The sequence below is a fragment of the Carettochelys insculpta genome, chromosome 28 (genome assembly GCF_033958435.1).
Source record: "Carettochelys insculpta isolate YL-2023 chromosome 28, ASM3395843v1, whole genome shotgun sequence".
Classification (NCBI taxonomy): Eukaryota; Metazoa; Chordata; order Testudines; family Carettochelyidae; genus Carettochelys; species Carettochelys insculpta.
In genome coordinates this window covers 328,046-341,788 of record NC_134164.1, presented here as the reverse complement: position 1 = coordinate 341,788, position 13,743 = coordinate 328,046, and the positions used below count along the sequence as shown (strand labels likewise).

Sequence of the window (13,743 nt, the reverse complement as noted above, 5' to 3'; positions counted from 1 at the left end):
AATGGTGCCCCGCTCCCCATGGGAACATACCCAATGGTGCCCCGTTCCCCTGGGCACATACCCCCGATGCTTGTCTGCCCCCTTGGCTGTTAGACAGCTGGCTTTGGAGCTCAGTTCCACTTGTCTAGACCTTCAACTCCTCCATTACCCAGTGCCCCTCCCATGCCCAATCTGTCTTACCTCCTGTCTCTGTCAATCAGCACATGACTCTGGACAGATTCCCAGGCTAACGGGGCAAAGATGGCAGCACCGGGGCTGCTGCGGACACTTTTCCTCATGGGCAAGTAACAGCCACTCTCCTTCCAGGGGCTTTTTGCAGTGCGGGGCGGGAGGGGGTTGTGGGGCAGCGGCTGGGGGCTGGTGGAGAGGTGCCAGCAGGGCAAGGCCTGAACAAGGAAGGGAAGGGGTAAGGCAGGCAAGCCTGAGACACAGAGCCCTACCCAAAGGGAGCGGGGTACAGAGAGATGCCCACCCTGCCATGGGCTCCGGCCTGGAGGGCCGCTGCGAATAGACAGGCGAATCCAGAGACACACACAATCCTGAGCAGCACCTTCCATATATAGCCAAAGCAGCCTGCACTCTGCTGCTGGTGGAGGGGGGCGGGCTGGCATCGCACAGGCCAGGTGCCCCCCATGGGCTTGCTCTGCCTGGGCCCAGTGGCTGGCTCTGCAAGTTGGAGGGGTAGGGGGTTTCTGTGGCAATGCCTGAATCTGGGTCTTGTGCTAAGCTTGTGGGGATCTAGCTGGGCTCCAAGCTCCCACTAGGGGTCCTGGAGGGCCTATTGGGGCAGCTTTTCCTTCCCCATGGGCTCTGGGGTTGGGCATTTTAGGGCTCTGAAGAGGCAGGTGCTGAGCAGTCTCCTGCACAGAGGAGGGGTCTGCTTGCCAAAGGTCACTCTGGCTTTCTGGTCTCCCTGGCCCTTGCCACAGCTCCTGTGTCACCATCCCCCGAAAGCTCCTCCTGCAGCTGCCATCTGGCTGGTCGCCCTTTTCAACCGTTGCCTCCTGAAGCACATCATAGACTGGACTCTCTCTCTCCTTCGGCTGTAACACTTGTCCCTCTCTGCAGCAGTGATCCTAGCAGGGGTTTGGGCCATGCTACCTGCTCAGAATGTCTCCCTTGTGGCCGGAGTCATCTTCGTCCATGAGCTGAAGAGGGAGCATTTCCAGGGAGCTTTCCCCTCCACCCACAAGAACTACGGTGGTGAGTGCATGGCCACAAGGGTCTCACCTCAGGCCTGCTGGGCCCCAATTGGCCACATCCCGGATTCCTATTGACAGGTCAGTCCCATATCTGGTCCAAGCAGAGGGGTCCCCACCAGGACCTGGGTCCAAATGGGGCTGGCACCATCCCCTGCCCACCTTCCAGCATGGACTGGCCAGGCAGTAGGAATACCAGGAAATGTATATATCAATGCTACATACACTCCAATACCTAGCTATCTGCATTCTCTCAGATGTGCTCACCATGGTAGGACGGACGAGGACAGGGAAAGGGAAATGGCCTCTTTCTAGCTGGCTCTCTAGTCACCCCTGGGATCTTGGGGGATTGGGGCGCTGCAGCAGCATTGGACTTGGCTCCCTGTACAAGCCATGTCGTGGGGGCAGGAATGGGGTCAGTGGAGGGTCCCGTGGCTATTGCAGGGGTATAAAAATTGGGATGCTGGGAGTGTGCCTCCCCCCCAGCTCTGTCCCTTCTCCCCATGACCCTGTTGGGACTTAGCTGTTGCTCTAGATTTTACGTGGAAGGTGCCCAGATACTGTGGTGGTGGGCAGCAGGCTAAAACTCCAAGACTGCTAGGTTGGCTCAGACTCCACATGAAGAGCCCTGAAAATGCTCATGTGTGTGGAACGGATCCTTTCAGAAATCCTGCCTGAGCCCCCCATCGCCTTCCACGCCCAGCTGCAGGGATTCCCTGACCTGCCCCGGTGGCTGCGCTGTACCCAACGTGGCCCCTATCAGACGGGATACCTCTACGGGTCACCCACCACGAAAGACATTGGCAGGCAGCTCATCGAGGTATGGGCAGTGCTGTGCCCCACAGCTCTGGACGCTGGCAGGAGGCAGCAGTGTGTGTGTGTGTGTACAGGCGTGTGGCCTTGGGTGCATCTCTTGGTGACAATGGGCGCTGTTAGTGTGTGGGCCAAAGGACACCTGGCTGCTGTACATGTGAGGGAATACAAACTGGAGCTTCTTGTGCGGGGTGGGTGACTGTCTGTTTGTGTTGGCAGAACATGGGGTAAACTCTTAGTTACTGTGACTAAACCTAACACAACCATGTTAAACAACTCCCCAGTCCCATGGTGACCCAAACAGGCCATAGCCTCGGGGCTCCTTTTCTCTCTATGCCCAGGGCCCCTAGCGACCAGGCTTCAGGAGCTGCTGTCTGAACATGGATGAGCCAGCTCCTCTTTCAAGGGTAGCAGGGCAATGCCCCGGAGCCTGGCTGTCTGTGCCTCCTGCCCGTATCTGCTACCTGAGCCAGCCTCCCCAGCAGGAGATGGCCTAGTACAGCGGTGGGCAGCCTAGGCTGGTGGGTGGGCCACAGGAGGGCTCTCCTCCATCTCAGTGGTGTGCAGAACAGTCCCTCAGGACAGGGAGTTTGCTCACTGGGCTGGTGTCGGTATGCTGACTGAACCATAGCAGCACTGTGATTGGCTGCAGAGGGTGTGCAAGGCTCTCCCAGTCACTGTTGCGTGCGATCAACACACACCTCATTTCACAGGTCCTGGCTTTACGCTTGTGTACCTTAGCAATAGCGGTGGAGAAAAACCAACATGGGTGGAAACCGTGGGTGGTGGCCATTTGTTCTGGGTGAGGATCCGAAGCACTTTCTTCTCCTCCACGTGACAGGTGACAGCGTATAACAGAGACACCTACGAGACTGTGCAGCAGACGGTTGTCTTCACCATTGGCCCCTCCCCAGGTAACTCCACTGCCTGCCCTGCCATCGCTACCCATATCCCTTTGCAAGCTAGTGGCCCATCCCAGGCTCGTTGCTAGCTCCCGTCTGCCATGTCAAGAGGGTGACACCACCTGGCCCAACTAGTGGCCCCTGGAGCTTGCCCCTTCCTGCCTACCCTCCTGGCTGTCAGACTGCCCGGTCCAGCCCTGATGGCTTCCCAACAGGGTCTCTCTGCTCCCTCGCTGCAGATACCTACATGCCGTATCAGGCCGAGTTCTTCGTGAAGAACCGGGACGTGGAGGAAGTGCTGCCGGTGGACGTGCAGAAGCAGTTCCAGCAAGCCCTGGATGCCATGCTGGAGCAGAAGGACTGGAGTGTCATCAACATCACCTCGGCCCTGGACCGGGGAGGCCGGGTTCCCCTGCCCATCGAGGGCAGGAAGGAGGGGTAGGGAGAGGGGCCTTTCCCACAGAACTTCAACTAGTCTGAGACATCAGCTACCCACTGGCTCCTGGCTGGGGTTCTGATCCTTCTTGGGTCTGCCCAGTGCCCGAGCTCTGGGGGCCCAGCCTGGCCCCTCTGCTTGCACCATGGGTTACCCACTAAACTCTAGAACCAGGGTTTTGTCCAGGGGCCAAAGGGCAGTTCTAGCAGTCAGAGAGATCCCTCACTGCTCCCCACTGCGGGGGGTGACACATAGACCAAGGGGCTCCAGGACTGCTCCACACAGCTAGGGTGTGCTCCTGAATCATTCCTCACAAGGGGGGATCCCTTGCTGCTCCCCACAGTTCCTCTGGCTGAGGGAGGCTGGGACTGTCATGACTGACATTCTTGTGAGCTGGTATCACCAAACCACTCTTCCTCCCACCTTTCCTGCCCCTCTGTGCATCTTCCCCCCAGAGTTTACATCCAGGTGGGCTCCCGCCGACCTTTCTCTGACTGCCTGATGGAGGCCAAATCCTCAGACAACCAGTTCAGGTGCAGCCTGGAGCAGCAGCCAGTCATCACTTGCTACGACAGCTTCAGCCCTCAATTCCAAGTCGACTGGTGCAACATTACCTTGGTGAGGGGCTGTGACAGTGTCTGCACTACCCCGAGTGTCTCCCATCCACCCCTTACTCTCGGGGCTGGGCAGGGCAGGGGGCCGGTGAAATCTATGGGAGTTTAGCCACTGATTTCACCCGGGGGTCTCCTGCACACCTTGCCCCAGAGGTGGAGTCCCATCTCAGTGCACTAAGTAGCTGTGCCACTGCAAATTTGAACCTTCGGGCCTCGTATGATCGATTGATGGATTACTGAGCTGGGAATCAGAACGCTTGTGTCTGTTCCCATCTCTGCTACTAACCTGCTCAGTGCCCGTGTCAAGTCTCTTCCTCTCTTGCCCATGTCTGTTTAGGCCATAAAGGCCCAGTGAGGCCTATTTTGGCTGGCTCTTGCAATGGCACAGTCCTGACTCAAAACTGCACCTGTTTTAATTAACTTGGTGCCTTGACTTAAATGGCAACAAATCCCGAGTGTAGAGAAGTCTTTGTGGCTCAGAGCAGCACCACGCACCCCCGGCTTTGATGGCAGGTGGGATGTCTAGGTGCCATAGGAAGACACATGCTGGATCTCGGTAAAAGGGGGCGAGGTGCTGGGCAGAAGGGCGCCTTATGCAGTGCATCACTGTGGAGGAAGAGGGGCTCTGCAGCACAATAGTGAATCCCACAGTTGTCCTCCATGGAGCTCCCCAGCAACTCGAGGGCAACTGCAGTGCTCCTTGCCACCAGCAGAGGGAGGAGCTGCCTTGGAGAAGGCCTGGGAGGGGGCATGTGAGCTCTGCCAGGCATGGGGCTGGTTGGCAGGGTGCAGTGCTCAGGAAGTGGGGAGACCCAGGGATCCTTATAGGCACACCCCAGAGGATCTGATACGATAGCAAAGGTTACCCTGGCTATAGGGCTCCCCAGCCTCCCTGTGGAGTGTGTTCTCCCTGGCATGGAAAAGAACCTCATGCTTCCATGAAGTGCAGGAGTCACTAGGCAATGATTATTACTGAGGATCTGTAGTGGCAGTGCTGCCTACTGGCCCCAGCTCAGATCAGGGCCCCATGGGGTCAGCAGTTGCACCTGCAGAGTGACTGGCAAAGGACTTGCAGACTAAATAGACAAAGGAAGAGGCTTTATCCCTGTTTTACAGCCGGGGAAGGAAGGTGCAGGAAGATGGAGGGCGGGTACAGGGAGCGTGCAGCACCTCTGGGATGCATCCCTCCTCTCCGGAGAACCAATTCACTGCCTTAACCCCAGGCCAACATTTGCTTCGTAAGTCCTAGTGATTTTTACGGACTCCCAGAGGTCTCATCTCCATTCAGTCTTCCCTGGGCAGGCACCTCCTCCTCATCCACATCCTCTTACAACTGCCAGCTCCAGAGATGGCATCAGACCGGAGTCCCCCTAAACTTGGCTTAGTGCAGCTCCTGGGCTTGGGCTCCTTCTCCCTCTGGGATGGGAGCGGAGGCTGATGGCTCCAACATCTCAGTGCATCAGTCCTGGGCTCTATTCCTGGCTCTGCTGCACAACAACTGGGGGCAAGTCACTTCCCCACCCTGTGCCTCAGTTTCCCCATCTGTAAAATGACAATAATGTTGCTGCCTTCCTTCGTAAAACATCTGGAGGCTGTGGGAGGAGGTACCTCTATAGAAACATTCGTAATATGAGGTAGGGAGGGGGCAGGCTGTTAACACCTGGTGGAGCTCTACCCAGGTTGGCTGGATATTGTGGTCTCATGCCCCCTGCTCTCCCCTCTAGTCTAGTCCATAAAAGTGCCTTCTGGATAGAACTCAGTGCACTGAGCCAGCATGAGGCCTTGGTGTGACCCAAGCCCAGAGAGCTCTGTGTGGTTCTGCTGCCCACAGGGGAGAAAGTTGTCCTCCCTTGTAAAAACTCTACTTCCAGGGCAGCTGCTGGGATAGCACCTCCAGCCCCTCAAGAGATGCTGGTCAATTCTGATGCCATCATGGCTACTTCTCTCTTCTTCTCCTCCAGACTGATCTCTCCAGCCTCAGCATCACTGAGGAGGTGCCCATGTGGGGCGATGGGGTGCTGGAAGATGGCAGCGAATACAACCCCCCCACCAACTCCCCTGAGAGGGCCTTTCTGTCTGACTATCTGCTGACCATCTTGGTACCTCTGCTGGTGGGCCTCCTGCTCTGCCTCCTCCTGGCCTACATCATGTACTGCAGGAGGCAGGGAGTGTAAGTTGGACAGATGTTCCTGGAGCAGGACATGGGAAGGGATGTAGGAAGCGTTGTGGGAGGGAACTCTCTGAGGGCTACCCCATCTGAACGCACTGCTCAGGACTCCCTGTTTGCTGATGGCTGGATCACCTAGGAGCTGATTGAAATACACTCTGTCTGAAGGGCTGCGGACATGCCTAGATATCAGGCTGGTCCCTTGCCCCAGGCTGAATTCCCCCATCTGTGGGAAACTGACTGTGCACCCATCTGTCACAGTGATAGGGAAGGGGAGAGATCAGCTCCTGAAGCTCATCTTTTGTTGGATCTTGTGACCTTTTACCAGCTGAGCCCACATGCTAGGTAAATGCGTTGTCCTGAGTGTCAGAACAGCTCCCCCAGCACCCAGCCACTTGTGCCATAGGAGGATCTCCACCTGCTATGAGCAGTATTGGGGCTATGACACACAACATCACTGAGTCCTGCCAACAGAAGGTAGCAGTGCACTTCTTGTGATTCACGTGGCAGTCTGGCCAGGCTGTCTACAGATACTCACTCCAGGGTTATTTAAAGTTGTACTTTATCTTTGCTGGGCCCTGGCAACACAACTGGGTCAGCCAATGCCAATTTTAACCTCAGCTGTTGTCACTGTCTCACTTCTGTCAGTGACTGACCACTCCCACCTTTCTTTTCCTCCCCATAGGCACAAAAGGGACATGAAGACCTCTGAGTAAGTCATTCAGTGATCACCATTGTGGCTGGGTGTGAAGCAGACTGGTGGGTCTGAGCAGTTTGGGGTACACCTGTATTTTCTGTCTTTGTATTTAACGCCTTTGGGGGTTGGGTGTTTTGTGTGTTTGCTTGCCAACATGCTGGTGACAATGGGTGTGTGTTTGGGGCTGTTTGTGATTGTGTTAGGTGGCTGGAGGTGAACACACCAAGTCATGTCCGTGTCTGGGCGATATTTCTTCTCCCCACTTATATTTCACAGGTGGCACATGGCCAGGAGTCCTGAGGTATAGGTAGGCATGGACGTTGCTCGGAAAAACTGTCCTCCTATGATGTAGGGTGGTTGAGCAGTGAGGGCACTAGACTGGGACTCAGTAGGCCTGGGTGCTAATCCTGACTCTGCCACTGATTCATTACATGGCCTCAGTAAATCCCTGTCCCTCTGTTTTGCCTCCCACTCTTTGGTCAGCCTGCAAGCTGCCTGTGTTCCTGTCTCCATACTGGCCCTTTATGCACAGAACCCAGCCGCAGGCCAGACTCTCGCCTTCAAGTCCTTCCATACAGGGCACCTCATCTCCTGGGGAACTATCAACCTGTACTGCCCTCTCTGATCACCGCACATTGTTCAGGCCTTGCTGCTCTGTCTCATCTGAATAATAACACCAGGTGGAGCAGCGTGTCCCAAGCTTGCCCTGTGATCAGTGTGGAAAGGCCCCCAGCAGCAAACCAAAGGGTGCGCCTTGTATGCCCCCTGCCCCATACATAGTTTGGGAGAAGTGAAGGGGATCTCAGCCTCATGGGGTGTTAGCATATCACTCTTCCTTCAACTCTGCCACATCCCAGCTCCAGGCAATGTTCCCTGTCAGCTGAGTGCTCAGGTGGCCACCCTGGGGAAGTTCAAATGCCTCCCTGCCAATTAGCAGCATGCCCACAGCTAGCAGCATGTGTGTGTCTGCGGGTGGTGTGCATCTGAACGTGCCCCCGTAACAACATTTATTCTGCACATGGGTGGAAAAAGCTAATGGGAACATTAGCTGCAGCCACCGTCTTGGTTCCCAGAGATGAGTCTGGACTCAGGAGCATTTAAATACAACAACCCTTTTATTTATGGAAGGGATAAACCTGTGCTAGGGGGAGGGTCTAACCCTCAGGCGCTGGCTGGCTCTTGCCCAGTATAGCTGGCTGCTGGCCTGGCCTCCTCAGGAGGCCCAGTGTCAGTAGCTGCCCTCTTTCGGCCAGGCTAGTGGCTGCTATGCCAACCTTGAGATGCCTGCCTCTCTTCTTGGGCACTTTCTTTCTCCTGGGCCCTGGGCCCTGCTTCTTGGCCCTCTCTTTGCCGAGCCCAAAGGAGCCTGAAGCCCCAGTGCCTTTCAGTTTTTGCAAGAGCCCTTTGGTCACCAGGTTCAAGAGTACCCTCTTGAAGTGGGTCTTCTTTCTGGCCAAGTCATAGCCGCTGCCCGCAATGGCCTTCTTGAGAGCCTGCAGGGACAGGCCGGCACGTGTCTGTGAGCTGGCCACAGCCTGCATGATGAGCTTGGAGAGCCCTGGACGTGGGGCTTTGGACAGCTTGGTGAGGCTGGCGCCCCCTGAGTGGGGTGCTTTGGAGACCCTGCAGCCCACTGACTTGGTCTCCTTGGGGATGGTGTGTCCAGATGGCTCGGGCTGCTCAGGACTCTCTTGGATCTCTGCTGCTGAGTGAGTGGAGCCTGCGTCAGCAGAACCTGGCACTGCTGGAGTGGGGTTCCCCAAAGGTGAGGTGACAGCACCCAGGGAAGAAACCTCACAAGGGTGTTTTGTCTCATCCATTTTGCTTCCCATTTTGCTGCTGCGCTTTGTCTGCCTCTTTTGTGTCCCAGTGTGCAGTCTGCCTCCTCGGTCTTTGTGCTTTCTGGTGCGAGACGTAGGCAGATCACTAAACCCTATCGTGCTGCTGTCCCAGGCCCAGCTGGCTGCGTGTCAGCCCTGCTCGTCTGGCCCAGCCCTGCCCTGCCCTGGCAGGATTTGTGTGTCCCACTTTCGGCAGCTTTGGTACAAACGGCTTGCCCACCGGAGAAGACACAGGAAAATGCACCTAATAGTTGTGCCTGGGGACACGTTGAGTACTAGCTCTGGCTGCCTCCCTTGGTGGCTGTTCCCCTGGAAGACCTTCTCCCACCAGGACCCACCTCGGCTGACTCACCGCGCTGGATTGTGGGCTGGTGGTGGCTGTGAGGCTACAGGGACTGCAACCACTGAGCTATAAGGCACAGCCCCCTTGGCCACCCCTTTGGGCTGCTAGAACATAATGGTTGCTATAAGAGCAGAGCTGAATGGATTGTGAGGTCAGATGTAGCTGTGAGGTCTGCCCCTGGGCGTGTCTGTGTCACCTGGGCCCCCCTTTCAGTAGTTTGTAGGTCCTCTAGCAGTGCTCACCGTGTTCTTGGTGTTAGTACCAGGGTGGCTGAATCAGAGGAGGGAACCTGGGAAGACTCCTCAGACCAGTTATTTGTTGAGGGTGCTGTTGAGAGCCAGATGTGGGGGCAGGGAACCCTATGAGCCATGATGGGTCCATTGTGCTATCCAAAGAGACCTGTGATGTGTGTAGCCTTCAATCTACTTCCCCATCTTTGATGAAGGCCAATTCCAACACATTCACAAACAAGGCAGTTCATGTTCCCAGAATCTTGTGCACCCCAGAGCCCTGACCCATCACTCCACCCAGCTGCCAACTCTGGGCTGGAACACGGCGGCTGTATAAGTGCTCAGCAAGGCTACACGACAGTAGAGGCAGGGGACGACAAACACTAAACCCACTGAAAGTGCAAGAGAAACCCAGATGCTTACTTCTTTATTCCACTTCCCTAATACGGCTTCAGGAGAGTGCATCAACAGCATTATTTGTGCACATTTTACCACAGAATTTTGAACAGGCAGAACCCTGCTTTCACTTCTCGTCTGGAAGAGGAACTGCATGCCTCAAAGCACACGGCGGGGCTTTAGGTCATGCCTAAGCCAGGCAGGATCAGCCAAGTTACCACGCACCAGTTCTGTAATCCCAGAGAGTTCTCCCACCATCCCCTCCCCACTAAACAGCCCAGACTGTCGATTCTCAGCATAGAGAGCAGGTGAGGGATTCAACCCCTGGCCTCCTGACAGCGTTCCCTGTAAGATGAGCACTTGGGCAGCCTCTCAGGAGAGAGTCAGGTGCTGCCCAGCTGGTTAGCACAATGCCCACAGCAGCAGCCTGTGTTTCTAGTGGTGGTGCACATAACAAAACTTATTCCACCCACGGATGGAAAAAATTAGAGGGAGCCCTGCTCCTGACTTCCAAGGCTGTTTACTCTGTGTCTCACTCTGAACAGATCAGTTCAGCCACAGCAGAGCTTTTAAATACACAGATCACTTTATTGAGCACAGGTCCCTGGCCAAGACCCAGCAGGGCTGCAGCCCCTCATTTGGCAGCTTGTCGTTTCCTGCCCTGGCAGGCTTCCTGGCCACCTCTGGAGGACCCACGTGTGGACACCTTCCTCCTCCCAGGTTTCTTCCTTTTCTGAGCAGCTCCTTTGTTCTTCTTCACTTCCCTCCTCTTCTTGCCAGCACGAAAGGAGCCTGCGGTGCCCATCCCTGCCATCTGCTTCAGCAGCCCTTTGGAGACCAGCCCCCTAAGCACTCGCAGAAAATGGGCCCTGTGTCTCACCACGTCATAGCCTGCCTTGGTGACAATCTTCTTCAGGGCCTCCAGGGAGAGGCCCTGGCATTTTGGGGAGGTGGCCACAGCCCAGAGGATGAGCTCTGAGACACTGGGGCTGACATGCTTCAAGGCTGGAGGGGCTCTGCCTCTTGTGGTTGAAGCTTGGGGCTCCGATTCCAAGGAGGACCCCTCCCAGGGCTCACGTAGATCAGTCATTCTGCTGGCCAAGCAGAGTCACAGCCCCTTGGTCAGGAGCCTCCTGGTCCCTGAAGAGCCCAGGCTTGGCGCTTTGCCTTCCAAGTAAAGCCGCCCTGCCTGTGTGCTCTCGTTTCCTGCTGGGTGGTGACGTGGGGCAGGTGGGCCTGGCCCAGCTTCCTGGGTTCTCCTCTTTCTGCTCCGATTGGCCTCTGACCAGTCACAGAGTCCTGCTTCCCCTGGCCCCTGAGGCTGAGACAGCTGCGGATCCAGAGGACCCTGGGAAAGCGTCAGTTAACTATGCCCTTTAGGGAAATGCTGGCTGACACCCTCACACGCAAGGGCTCTGGCGCCTCCTGGCTTGGCTCAGCAGGAGCAGTCCCCAGCTTCCTCTCCTGAAGGCTTGGGGAACCCTGCCTGGGTCCTCAGCCCTCTAGTTCCATGTGTGGCACAGGGTGGGCAGGCAGTGGTGAGCTCCAAGGCAAAGCCCAGCCCTGGGCACCAGCCTGGTATCCATGGCAGCATAGCTTGGTGCGTTGTGATGTCAGAGGAGCCCTGTGATGCGCAAGCCTGGCCCCCATGACTGGTTTCCCATGGGGCACATCCAGGCAGCTAAGGAACATTAAGAGGTTTTAAAGCAGCAAAGGCAATCATTGTTCAAATCCCTCCTGCTCAGGCCCTACAGAGCTGAGCTCACATGCCGGGGTTAGCCTCAGAGAGAGAGAGAGAGTGAGTGAGTGTGTGTGTCTGGGACGTGTGGGTGTGTCGGGGCTGGGGGAGCCCGACCCTGGCAACAGCCGCCGGCATTTTACCATTGATGTCAATAGAACGAGGATTTCACATGTGCATAGCTCTTTGGGACAAGAGCCAGTTCTTTGTCTAGGGTTAGTACATCCCCTAGCACAATAGGGTCTGTGCCCATGACACGTTCCTAGGTGCTACCGTAATACTCAATATATGACACCTAGCACAATGTGGTATGAGCCCATGCCATGTGCCTAGGTGCTACCATAGTACACAATGTATAGCACTTAGCACGGTAGGGTCTGGGCACATGACATGTTCCTAGGTGCTGCTGTAATATGCAATGCACGTTGCCTAGCACAATGTGGTATGAGCCCATGACTGGTGCCCCCAGGTGCTACTATAACGCACCTATTAAATAACATACCTAGCACAACAGTGCCTGGGCCCATGACCAAGTCCTGGGTGCTACCATAATACACTCAGTACATAACGTGCAGCACCCAGCACAGTGTGGAATGAGGCTTTTGACAGGTTCCTAGGTGGCACCATAATACATAATATACAGTACCTAGCAGAATGGGGTATGAGCTCATGCCTGGCGTCCCGGGGTGCTACAGCTAATAAATAACGTATAGTACTTAGCACAACAGGGTCTGGGTCCATGACAGGTTCTTAGGTGCTACCATAATGCACCTAAACAATAATGTGCAGCACCTAGCAAAGTGGGGCCCGGGAGTGGGTTCCAAGGTGCCATCACAACACAAATCAAGTTTTATTCTGTTTCCTGCCCTCCTCCGGGGTGTTCCCTGGCACCAGGCTAATTGTGTCTTTTCTGCTCCCCACTACCTCTGGCTGCCAGTATCCAGATGGTGCACCACAACACGATCCACAGCAACACGGAGGAGCTGAGGCACATGGCCAGCAGCCGGGATGTGCCCCGCCCCCTGTCCACTCTGCCCATGTTCAACGTGCGCACAGGCGAGAGGGTCTCCCCGCTGCAGGGCCAACATGACAGCGCCCACGTCCCGCTCATCCTGGCCCAGCAGTGAGTGTCCCCACTGCCCAAGGCTGGGCCCACACAGCGGGTTTGATTGGTGGGTGGGATGAGGGGTAGAGTCATGGCCCTGGGCAGGTGGTTCCTCCCCTTCCAGGGTTAATTCCTGCCCCTTCTCCCCCACAGATTGAAATGTGGGGAGCCAGGGAGAATCAGACCTCAAGAGCTGGATTTGTCATGGCTTTGTTGCCCCTTGATACCAGCATGGAGGCTGTGGGGTGGGGGAAAGGCTCTGTGTGGAATACCCCGAGGCAGGGCCCCTCAGCACAGCCCTGCCTGTCAGACAGGGGTGCCTGAGGTTCATGGGCAGCCCTACAGACTGTGGATCCCTCGAGTGTAGCTATGCAGCCTTGTCAGCACTCTTGAGGCTGGGCAGGCTACAGGGACTGACTCCTGGCATGACCAAGAAGGCAGTTCAGCCTCTGGATCCCTGGGTCCTTTGCCTGCTGGGGCAGCCAGCAAGAGAGTGGGGCTCGAGGAAGCTGTTGTAGTCCGTTCTCCTGCCTCCTTTGGACTAAAATGCTAGGTGAAAGCTGTGGCTGTTTGAGAGCGGGCCCTTTAAATGAAGGCAGAGCAGCCTAGTGAGTAAAACACAGGACTCTGAGGTAAGAGACCTGGGCCCTGAGCCATTGCTAGCTCCTGTACCCAGGCTGAGTTCTGCAGAGGGGCATGCTGGACAGTGGTGAAGCAGCATGATTATTAAACAGGGCTTTTCTCCCCTTCCCCCAGGTAATGACCAGTGTGGGGTGTTCCCAACCCTACAGCTCCAGGCAACTCCCTGCAAACAGCTGAGGGATCCTTTGTTGGTTGGGAAGATGGAGTCTTGCATCCCCCAACCCTCCGAAAACTAGAGCAGCAGGTGGGGATGACAGAGAGCAGCACGAGGAGGAGGGACTGAGCAGCAACAATTTAGAACACTCAGCAACCATTAATGAAAGCTCGTTTTGATGATGAAACTGTGTGTCTGCGCTTTGTCCTTGCTGCTCCCTGACTGATCCCAAGGACATGGGGGTCTACCAGCCTGCACCTTAGGGCATGTGTCAGAACAGCAGGAAAGGGGTTGATGTTGCCCACACGGAATGGCAGAAGGAGAGACATAGGCCTTCTCACAGCCCTCCTGGCCTCCCACCACACAAGGGGGGATACATTCAGCTGGTGCAGGGGGCCTGCCCTACCAGTCTGACCTGCCTCTGTCCCCTTTCCCATCACCAGTGTCAAAAAGCAACAGGATGGTT

At 56.1% G+C, this 13,743-nt stretch overlaps 2 protein-coding genes across 4 annotated transcripts; one reads left to right on the top strand and one right to left on the bottom strand.

Moving 5' to 3' along the window:
- The first annotated feature begins 220 nt into the window (after positions 1-220).
- Positions 221-13,477, top strand: SGCA (sarcoglycan alpha). Of its 3 annotated transcripts, none has more exons than XM_074978851.1 (10): positions 221-280; positions 1,069-1,203; positions 1,865-2,019; positions 2,854-2,926; positions 3,154-3,352; positions 3,806-3,968; positions 5,926-6,134; positions 6,817-6,843; positions 12,314-12,499; positions 13,238-13,477. In XM_074978851.1, exons 1-10 carry the CDS (start codon positions 241-243, stop codon positions 13,239-13,241), a joined length of 1,191 nt encoding a protein of 396 aa, XP_074834952.1. In that variant the 5' UTR covers positions 221-240; the 3' UTR covers positions 13,242-13,477. The 3 variants fall into 3 exon arrangements, with proteins under 3 accessions (XP_074834952.1, XP_074834954.1, XP_074834955.1); XM_074978854.1 differs by having other exon boundaries at positions 239-280; positions 1,072-1,203; XM_074978853.1 differs by lacking the exon at positions 13,238-13,477 and having other exon boundaries at positions 12,314-12,503.
- Positions 7,983-8,751, bottom strand: LOC142002618 (histone H1.01-like). The gene has a single exon (XM_074978855.1). It carries the CDS (start codon positions 8,658-8,660, stop codon positions 7,983-7,985), a length of 678 nt encoding a protein of 225 aa, XP_074834956.1. The 5' UTR covers positions 8,661-8,751.
- Positions 13,478-13,743: the final 266 nt, after the last annotated feature.

What these genes read in the sequence shown, in the direction of transcription:
- SGCA (XM_074978851.1), top strand. Translation starts at nt 241, where the DNA reads ATGGCAGCACCGGGGCTGCTGCGGACACTTTTCCTCATGG. An exon ending in GCGGACACTTTTCCTCATGG is followed by an intron (nt 281 to 1,068) that starts GCAAGTAACAGC and finishes CCCTCTCTGCAG; the next exon opens with CAGTGATCCTAGCAGGGGTT. An exon ending in ACTGGTGCAACATTACCTTG is followed by an intron (nt 3,969 to 5,925) that starts GTGAGGGGCTGT and finishes CTTCTCCTCCAG; the next exon opens with ACTGATCTCTCCAGCCTCAG.
- LOC142002618 (XM_074978855.1), bottom strand. Translation starts at nt 8,660, where the DNA reads ATGGGAAGCAAAATGGATGAGACAAAACACCCTTGTGAGGTTTCTTCC.